The sequence below is a fragment of the Nansenia antarctica genome (assembly GCF_963989245.1).
Source record: "Nansenia antarctica genome assembly, chromosome: 7".
Taxonomy (NCBI): Eukaryota; Metazoa; Chordata; class Actinopteri; order Argentiniformes; family Microstomatidae; genus Nansenia; species Nansenia antarctica.
This window is the reverse complement of record NC_137677.1, coordinates 205001-215000: the sequence shown is the minus strand read 5'-3', so window position 1 is coordinate 215000 and position 10000 is coordinate 205001. Positions and strand designations below refer to the sequence as shown.

At 52.5% G+C, this 10000-nt stretch overlaps 2 protein-coding genes across 2 annotated transcripts in view; one reads left to right on the top strand and one right to left on the bottom strand.

Moving 5' to 3' along the window:
• The window catches only part of mettl13 (methyltransferase 13, eEF1A lysine and N-terminal methyltransferase), a 9665-nt gene extending 384 nt beyond the window's left edge, over nt 1-9281 (bottom strand). Inside the window, exons 1-9 of the mRNA XM_080536478.1 lie at nt 8895-9281; nt 7598-7870; nt 6680-7145; nt 6253-6452; nt 5634-5823; nt 3240-3431; nt 1354-1566; nt 231-362; nt 1-5 (exon numbers count right to left, since the gene is read on the bottom strand). The exon at nt 1-5 is cut by the window's left edge and continues 384 nt beyond it. Of these exons, the coding sequence (XP_080392604.1) occupies nt 1-5; nt 231-362; nt 1354-1566; nt 3240-3431; nt 5634-5823; nt 6253-6452; nt 6680-7145; nt 7598-7870; nt 8895-9047 (1824 nt within the window). The 5' untranslated portion in view covers nt 9048-9281. The remainder of the gene's footprint in view (nt 6-230; nt 363-1353; nt 1567-3239; nt 3432-5633; nt 5824-6252; nt 6453-6679; nt 7146-7597; nt 7871-8894) is intronic.
• A 703-nt stretch (nt 9282-9984) lies between these two features.
• itpa (inosine triphosphatase (nucleoside triphosphate pyrophosphatase)) overlaps nt 9985-10000 on the top strand; it is a 4327-nt gene continuing 4311 nt past the window's right edge. Inside the window, exon 1 of the mRNA XM_080537300.1 lies at nt 9985-10000. This exon is cut by the window's right edge and continues 55 nt beyond it. Coding sequence (XP_080393426.1) covers nt 9990-10000 — 11 coding nt within the window. The 5' untranslated portion in view covers nt 9985-9989.

Below are 10000 nucleotides of genomic sequence, written 5' to 3'. Positions count from 1 at the left end.
CACACCTGGGGAGGGAGGGGGGGGAGGGTGGAGGGAGGGGGGGGAGAAAGAAAGGAGGGGTGGAGAGAGAGAAAGGAGGGGTGGAGAGAGGGATCAGGGGTGGAAACAGTTAAATTGGTGAGATACAAGTTTGTCCGCTTAATCACAACGAAGACTAAAGGCGTTGAAACCAAAACCTTGAAGAATGCCAGTTATCAGACAGACAGACAGACAGACGCAGTATACTGTACCTCTGGGAGTCAGCAGGTGGCGCACTTTCTCCAGGAAGGAGGTTTCTACAAAGGCAGGCGGAGGGCAGCTCATACCCAGAGTGGGATCCTTGCTGTCCACGTCAAACATGATGACGTCATACGAGCGACCACCTGACCACCAGGACGACATTCAGCATCAGACACGGTCACATACACCCATGTTAGCCCTGACCCTAACCCCTAACTCTAACACAAACCGGTTTGAACACCGGACAGTTTTGTAAAATGACTTTCACGTTCCTCTCTAACTCTCTCTAACTCTCTCTAACTCTCTCTAACTCTCTCTAACTCCCTCTAACTCCCTCTAACTCTCTCTACCTCTCTCTAACTCTCTCTAAGTCTCTCTAACTCTCTCTAACTCTCTCTAACTCCCTCTAACTCTCTCTAACTCTCTCTAACTCTCTCTAACTCCCTCTAACTCTCTCTAACTCTCTCTAACCCTCTCTAACTCTCTCTAACTCTCTCTCTAACTCTCTCTAACTCTCTCTAACTCTCTCTAACTCCCTCTAACTCTCTCTAACTCTCTCTAACTCTCTCTAACTCTCTCTGGCCCAAATCCTAACTGGAGAGCTGCGCACACGCGAGGCAGTGGGGCGAGAGTCTCTTGGCCACAGCAACGAAATTCAGTTTGAAGTCCCAAATAATAATAATAATAATAATTGTACAACCCCCCCAAAATAGCCAACCCGGAAATTAACATATTGCAGTATAATAAATACCGCACACTACTGGTTACTTGAATACTATTGGAGTAAGGGTTAGGGTTAGGGTCACCTCCTCCCTCCAGGGCAGTGATGTGGTCCTCCCCCCCCCCCCCTCCCTCTCACCTCCTCCCTCCAGGGCAGTGATGTGGTCCTCCCCCCTCCCTCTCACCTCCTCCCTCCAGGGCAGTGATGTGGTCCAGCCCCCCCCCCCCTCCCTCCCTCTCACCTCCTCTCTCCAGGGCGGTGATGTGGTCCCCCTCCCTCCCTCCCCCCCCCTCACCTTCCCCCTCCAGGGCAGTGATGTGGTCCCCCCTCCCTCCCTCCCTCCCTCCCCCCCTCTCACCTCCTCCCTCCAGGGCGGTGATGTGGTCCCCCTCCCTCCCTCCCCCCCCCCTCACCTTCCCCCTCCAGGGTAGTGATGTGGTCCAGGCCGTCCCCCAGCGTGACCTTCAGTCTGTCGTCAGTCTGGAAGCAGAACCAGGTCCGGGCCGCCTCCAGCACCGCCGGGTCCAGCTCCACCACCTCCACCCGGGCCGAAGGGACAAAGTCCCTCAGGAACTGGGGCAGCCCCCCCCCGCCCAGCCCCACCAGGAGCACAGACACCGGCACGTCTGGGGGGGGGGGGGGGGAGAGATGGGGGGGGGAGAGATGGGGGGGGGGGAGGCAGACGGTTCAGTTTCAAAGGTTCAAATGGACTTTTGAGGACAAACACAAGCCACCTCCACTACATAGACATGGGTAGCCTACACACACACACACACACACACACCTGGATCCATACCAGTTCGCCTACAGAGCCCACAGGTCCACAGAGGACGCCATCGCGACGACTCTCCACTCCACTCTATCCCACCTGGAGAGGGGGAACAGCTACGCGAGACTGCTCTTTGTGGACTTCAGCTCTGCTTTCAACACCATCCTTCCAGACAGGCTAGTGACCAAACTACTAGACCTGGGACTATCACACTCCATCTGCGCATGGATCAAGGACTTCCTGTCTGACCGCCCCCAGAGAGTGCGGGTGGGCTCCCACACCTCCACAGCCCTCAGACTCAGCACTGGGTCCCCCCAGGGCTGCGTGCTGAGCCCCATCCTCTACAACCTCTACACCTACGACTTCACCCCCGTCCACCCCAGCAACTCCATCATAAAGTTTGCAGACGACACCACCGTGGTGGGCTGCATCTCGGGGGGGGACGAGGCGGCGTACAGGGATGAGGTAGAGCAACTGAGCAAGCTGTGCAAGGTTAACAACCTGCTGCTGAACCAGTCAAAGACCCAGGAAATCATCGTGGACTTCAGGAGGAAAATATCTGAGGTCCAGCCCCTGCTCATCGACGGAGAGAGCGTGGAGAGAGTCTCAACTCTCCGATTCCTGGGGGTGCACATACAGAATGACCTGTCCTGGAGGACCAACACAGAAGCCATCATCAAGAAGGCACAACAGCGGCTCTACTTCCTGAGAGTCCTCAGGAAATACCACCTCAGACAGGAGCTGCTTGTGACCTTCTACCGCTGCACAGTGGAGAGCATCCTCACCTACTGCATCTGCGTGTGGTTCTCCAGCTGCATAGCCGCAGAGAGGAAAGCGCTACAGAGAGTCGTGAGATCGGCCCAGAAGATCATCGGAGCCCCCCTCCCCTCTCTGGAAGAGCTGTACAACACACGCTGCCTCAGGAAGGCCTCCAAGATCTCCAGAGACCCATCCCACCCTGGGTACGAACACTTTGTTCGGCTGCCCTCAGGCAGGCGGTTCAGGACCATGTTCGCAAGGACAAATAGACTGAAGCTCAGCTTCTACCCTAGGGCCATTCAGGCCCTGAACACAGCAAAGACCTAGGTTCTAGGCCCTGGACAATCTAGACAAATTGATGGCAGCTACTAGATTGTAATCATAAGTGCAATACTGAAATACAACTGTGAACATTTCAAACCTGCAAACTGCGACACTTTAAATGAATGTGCAATAAGACTATGTGCAATAATACTATGTGCAATATGACAACCCTTGTGTACATAAGGTTCAGAGATAGGAAATGTTAGGATATTTATAGCATAGCATAGAGTACAGCACAGTGTTTTATTTGTATAGTATAGTAGTATAGTATAGTGGATAGTGTACATAGCCTTTATTTATGTAAACCAGCTCTTTTCCCTTCTTGTTTTTAGTATTTCTTTCCTAGCCAGGGGAGCCCCCCCTCCTAAATGTCGTTGTATGGTACCTGTACTGTATTAATGACAATAAAGACCATTCATTCATTCATTCATTCATTCATTCATTCACCTTTGTCCTGGGCCACCCCTAGCATGGCCAGGCCCGCCACCATGACCTTATGGTGTTCACAGCAGAGGAAGGTCTTGTCCACAGAGAGGGCGCCCCCGGCGGGGGTGGTGGGGGGGGCCGGGGGAGGGGGAGGGGGGGGGGCGGCGGGCCTCGCCTTCCTTCTGCTCCTCTTCCTCCCAGCGGAGGCAGCAGCTGTTCAACACAATAAACATGAAGAAGAAGAGCGACTGAAGAAAACCTGCCTGTGGTCAGATCAGTGTTGGTGTGTCTGTGGTCAGGTCAGTGTGTCTGTGGTCAGAGAGGTCAGTGTGTCTGTGGTCAGTCAGGTCAGTGTGTCTGTGGTCAGTCAGGTCAGTGTGTCTGTGGTCAGGTCAGTGTGTCTGTGGTCAGGTCAGTGTGTCTGTGGTCAGAGAGGTCAGTGTGTCTGTGGTCAGGTCAGTGTGTCTGTGGTCAGTCAGGTCAGTGTGTCTGTGGTCAGTCAGGTCAGTGTGTCTGTGGTCAGGTCAGTGTGTCTGTGGTCAGGTCAGTGTGTCTGTGGTCAGAGAGGTCAGTGTGTCTGTGGTCAGGTCAGTGTGTCTGTGGTCAGTCAGGTCAGTGTGTCTGTGGTCAGGTCAGTGTGTCTGTGGTCAGTCAGGTCAGTGTGTCTGTGGTCAGTCAGGTCAGTGTGTCTGTGGTCAGGTCAGTGTGTCTGTGGTCAGAGAGGTCAGTGTGTCTGTGGTCAGGTCAGTGTGTCTGTGGTCAGGTCAGTGTGTCTGTGGTCAGAGAGGTCAGTGTGTCTGTGGTCAGGTCAGTGTGTCTGTGGTCAGGTCAGTGTGTCTGTGGTCAGTCAGGTCAGTGTGTCTGTGGTCAGGTCAGTGTGTCTGTGGTCAGGTCAGTGTGTCTGTGGTCAGGTCAGTGTGTCTGTGGTCAGGTCAGTGTGTCTGTGGTCAGAGAGGTCAGTGTGTCTGTGGTCAGTCAGGTCAGTGTGCCTGTGGTCAGAGAGGTCAGTGTGTCTGTGGTCAGGTCAGTGTGTCTGTGGTCAGGTCAGTGTGTCTGTGGTCAGGTCAGTGTGTCTGTGGTCAGGTCAGTGTGTCTGTGGTCAGGTCAGTGTGTCTGTGGTCAGGTCAGTGTGTCTGTGGTCAGGTCAGTGTGTCTGTGGTCAGGTCAGTGTGTCTGTGGTCAGTCAGGTCAGTGTGTCTGTGGTCAGGTCAGTGTGTCTGTGGTCAGGTCAGTGTGTCTGTGGTCAGGTCAGTGTGTCTGTGGTCAGAGAGGTCAGTGTGTCTGTGGTCAGGTCAGTGTGTCTGTGGTCAGGTCAGTGTGCCTGTGGTCAGGTCAGTGTGTCTGTGGTCAGTGTCAGTGTGTCTGTGGTCAGGTCAGTGTGTCTGTGGTCAGTGTCAGTGTGTCTGTGGTCAGGTCAGTGTGTCTGTGGTCAGTGTCAGTGTGTCTGTGGTCAGGTCAGTGTGTCTGTGGTCAGACAGGTCAGTGTGTCTGTGGTCAGGTCAGTGTGTCTGTGGTCAGAGAGGTCAGTGTGTCTGTGGTCAGGTCAGTGTGTCTGTGGTCAGGTCAGTGTGTCTGTGGTCAGGTCAGTGTGTCTGTGGTCAGGTCAGTGTGTCTGTGGTCAGGTCAGTGTGTCTGTGGTCAGGTCAGTGTGTCTGTGGTCAGGTCAGTGTGTCTGTGGTCAGTCAGGTCAGTGTGTCTGTGGTCAGTCAGGTCAGTGTGTCTGTGGTCAGGTCAGTGTGTCTGTGGTCAGGTCAGTGTGTCTGTGGTCAGGTCAGTGTGTCTGTGGTCAGGTCAGTGTGTCTGTGGTCAGGTCAGTGTGTCTGTGGTCAGGTCAGTGTGTCTGTGGTCAGGTCAGTGTGTCTGTGGTCAGGTCAGTGTGTCTGTGGTCAGGTCAGTGTGTCTGTGGTCAGGTCAGTGTGTCTGTGGTCAGTCAGGTCAGTGTGTCTGTGGTCAGGTCAGTGTTGGTGTGTCTGTGGTCAGAGCAGCTCTCTAACAAGGCTGGGCTGGGGGTTCAACTCCCGCTGGGACCGTTTATACCGCAGACATACTGTATATATACTGTATATGCATCACTGCAATGTGAGTCACTTTGGATACAAGTATAATACATGTATATATATATATATATACAGTTAGGTATAATATATACACGGTACATGTGGGAAAACTAGGGTTAGGGTTAGGTGCTAGGGTTGGGGTTAGACATGCCAGCATGTACCAAGTCGACGTAACACCTAATCCTAACCCTAGTTTTCCCACATGTACCGTAACATATATATATATATATATATATATATATATATATATACAGTTAGGTCCGTAAATATTTGGACAGTGACACAATTTCTATAATTTTGTCTCTGTCATAAGATGATGATGATGATGATGATGATGTCGTCGGCCTTGGGTTCTCACCGGTTGCCGGGGCGACGAGGCGGCTCTCTGACTGGACGAGGCCGGCGTTGTCGAGGAACACCAGCCTGCGGAACAGCTCCCCCCCCTCCCCCCGCACGTCCTCCACACAGAACTCCCCGCTCAGCGCGCTCACGCCCCGGCTGACCACCTGCCTCCAGCCCAGCTCCCCGCCCACGGACAGGAAGGGCACCTGCAGGTCACATGACCCCGTCACCACAGCAACACTCCACAACAGGCTTGTTAAAACACCCAGTCCTCCATTTTTTGCTTTAAAATAAATATGAATATAAATATAAATATATCATATAAATATAAATATAGATATAAATATATAATATAAATATAGATATAAATATATAATATAAATATAGATATAAATATATAATATAAATGTAAATATACATATACATATAAATATATAATATAAATATAAATATAAATATATAATATAAATATGTAATATAAATATAAATATATAATATAAATATATAATAAAAATAAAAATATATAAATATATATAATATAAATATAAATATATAATATAAATATATAATATACATATAAATATAAATATATAATATCTATAATCTGACTGTGATGGAGGAAGGTGGTTCTCTACCTGCTGGTTGGCTGGCATCCCGGGGGGAGCGAGTTCCATCACCATGGGCGAGAGCTCCGATTGGACGGCCTGCATGTCGGTGTAATCCTGGTCTCGGTGCATCGCCGCGACAACCAGACGCCGGAAATTAGCGCTGGCCGCTAGCTGGCCGCGGCCCTGGGCCGAGCCGTACAGCCAATCAGACTCTCTGCCCTGAGGCACTGAGGAAGAGGAGGAGGAGGCTGAGACCACATAGACACACACACACTACACACACACAGGCTAGCACACACCCCTCTACACACACACCCCACTACACACACACCCCACGCTCCCTGTGGAAATGAACATATTACAGTATAATAAATGAACATATTACAGTATAATAAATGAACATATTACAGTATAATAAATGAACACATTACAGTATAATAAATGTGCAACTGACCGATGAAGATAGCGTAGTGGTTGTTCCTGGGCGCCTTGGCCCCGGGGGGGGCGTCCTGCACCGTGAGGGTGTAGCGGGGGAGGCCCGTGGCGGCGTGGCAGAGGGTGAGGGAGGGGGAGGAGGCGGCGTCCGTCCCGGCGCGGAGCCTCCGCCTCAGGATGGCGTAGGCCTGCTGCTCCTTCACCGCCGCCAGCAGCTGGGCCGCCCCGGCCAGGCGGGCAGGCGCCCCGGCCTCCCCCAGGACCAGCTCCAGCACCGGGGCGGGGGGCGGCCGGCGGAACTTGGTGCAGACCAGGACGAACACGGGCAGGGCGAAGGAGGAGGAGGAGTCGCTGTCGTCACAGAGGCAGTGGAGCCGCACCGCCCAGCCTGCCTCTACGAAGTGCTGCACGGCCAGGCGGATCACCCCCTCCTGGGCCAGGGTCACACACACGTAGCGCCCGCCCACGGCCAGGACGCGCCCCACCTGCCCAGAGAAACACACAAAGGACAAAACCATTTCTAGAGAGAACGGGAGTCATTTGACCCCTGTGAGTAAAAAAACATATATATCGTTCTATCTTTGCACTCAATCAAATTTCAGGACCCTCCTTTCATGACTCTTCCTAGATATGTGTGTTCTACCACCCAGCATCCTTACATTCTCTAAATCACAGCAGGATAAGATAGCATGAAGCTATTTAGCAGTTGTTCTGTGTAGGAGGAAGCAGGCTAATTTACAAGCGGCCAACTAGTGGTCGTTGTGTGTAAGTAGCAGATTTACATTGTAAAGACCCCCGAGGCTCTTTTAGTAGGTAGAAAGTCCCCCCCCCCCACCTACATAGAGCTGAGAGACCCCCCCACCTCCGTCATCCCCCCCCCCCCCACCTACATAGAGCTTAGAGACCCCCCACCTCCGTCAGCATCCCCCCCCCCCACCTCCGTCAGCATCCTCCCCGCCAGCGCCCCCTCCTCCTGGGCAGCCATGGCGTCCAGCGTGCCCTTGTCCAGCGCGGCCTGGTAGCTGCCGTCCTGGTAGGGCGTCTGGGTGGCGTCCACGCGCTGGAAGGTCAGGCCGGGCCGCCGCTCCGCGTTCCGCTGGCTCATGTTGCTCACCGCCGTCTCGCTGATGTCGATGTTGGTGAGGTGGCGGTAGCCCACGTCGTACAGCTGCTCACTCAGCTCAGAGTTACCGCAGCCCACCACCAACACCTGGGGAGAGAGGAGGGCGTCACAACACAGAGAGGAGAGGCCAGGTAGAGACCAGGTAGAGGCCAGGTAGAGGCCCTAGGAGAGGCCAGGTAGAGGCCCTCATAGGGAGGGATTCAAGCTTTGTCATTGACACAAGTACAACAACATGTATTTTGTGCTCTAGACCAGGGGTCAGCGGTCAGAGGCATTGAAGGCGGCCCTGGAGCAATTAGGTGTTCAGTGTCTTGCTCAAGGACACTTCGACACGTGGCCCCGCCGGGGATTCGAACCGCTTGCGAGCTGCCGAACCTTGCGACCATTAGACGCTGGCTCTACCTGCTGAGCCACAGCCGCCCCTATAGAAGCCCTACAGAGGTTTCTCCTATAGAAGCCCTACAGAGGTTTCTCCTATAGAAGCCCTACAGAGGTTTCTCCTATAGAAGCCCTACAGAGGTTTCTCCTATAGAAGCCCTACAGAGGTTTCTCCTATAGAAGCCCTACAGAGGTTTCTCCTATAGAAGCCCTACAGAGGTTTCTCCTATAGAAGCCCTACAGAGGTTTCTCCTATAGAAGCCCTACAGAGGTTTCTCCTATAGAAGCCCTACAGAGGTTTCTCCTATAGAAGCCCTACAGAGGTTTCTCCTATAGAAGCCCTACAGAGGTTTCTCCTATAGAAGCCCTACAGAGGTTTCTCCTATAGAAGCCCTACAGAGGTTTCTCCTATAGAAGCCCTACAGAGGTTTCTCCTATAGAAGCCCTACAGAGGTTTCTCCTATAGAAGCCCTACAGAGGTTTCTCCTATAGAAGCCCTACAGAGGTTTCTCCCATAAACCCATTGTGAAGGTAATCAGAGGTAGGAACTATTGGGGCAGATACAGCAGCCTAGAGGTTAGAGAGGCCGGCCAGCAGGCAGCAGGTGAGCTGGGGACTGGGGGGTTGCTGGCATCACAGATGCCACTGAGAAGATTGTTGGAGTAAACGGTGTTACAGGGGCAGACAGTTTCCTACATGTGAATGACAGGGCGTGACAGAACAGGTGGGTTACCTTATCGCGAGGTTTGATGTACTTGTGCAGCACGCCGCAGAGTTTGTTGTAGTCTCCGTACCACTCGAACGCCTTGTCTCCGCGCTTCTGGAAGAACCGCTCCCAGTAGTCTGCTGAGCTGAACTCCTCCGCCGTGCGAGGCAGCAGGCTCATCCTGACAGCTGGAACGTGTCAACGCTGTGAGGCTGTGATCAGGATGAGGATGAGGATGAGGATGTTGATCAGGATGAGGATGATGAGGATGTTGTTGGGGATGAGGCTGATGAGGTTGATGAGGAAGGTGAGGATGATGAGGAGGATGATGAAGATGATGATGACGATGATGAAGATCAGGATGTCGTGAGGATGATGAAGAAGATGCCGATGAGGAGGTTGATGACGATGATGCTGATGCTGATGAGGAAGGTGAGGAGGCTGATGATGATGTTGATCAGGATGTTGTGAGGATGCTGATGAGGAGGTTGATGAGGATGGTGATGATGAGGAGGTTGATGAGGAAGGTGATGAGGATGGTGATGATGAGGATGATGAAGAGGAGGTTGATGAGGAAGGTGATGAGGATGGTGATGAGGAGGAGGTTGCAGGGCTGAGATGAAGAGGTTGATCAGGATGATGAAGAGGATGTTGCAGGGCTCTGGCAGTTGGAAAGTAAATGACACGACATCGCACTGATTAATAATAATAATAATATCGGTTTTCACAGATTTTTCCAGAAACAGCTCTAAGCGTCTAGATCAGCTCCGTCGTCCAAACTTATTTTAATAAATAAACTTGGCATGCTAATTAGGGTTAGCGTTAGCTAATAGTCTCTGTTAAGCCTCTGTCACCCTGGATACGATCTGTTGTTGTCAGTCTCGTCTCCCCGCGTGGCACCGACATCCTGTTCCAACACGCTGCTGCACCCTGATTGGACAGCTCTCAATAGGGCGGGGTTTCAAGCGTCGCCCTGATTGGCTTATCTTCTGGGTAAAGCCCTGTCATTGGCTACTGTAAACACCGGATCTCTTCGCTGCCCGGTGTATTGTGGTGCAGCAGTGATCTCCCTCCGGTCTGTCCTGGTGCAGCAGTGATATCCCTCCGGACAACAACAACAACATGGCTGGACC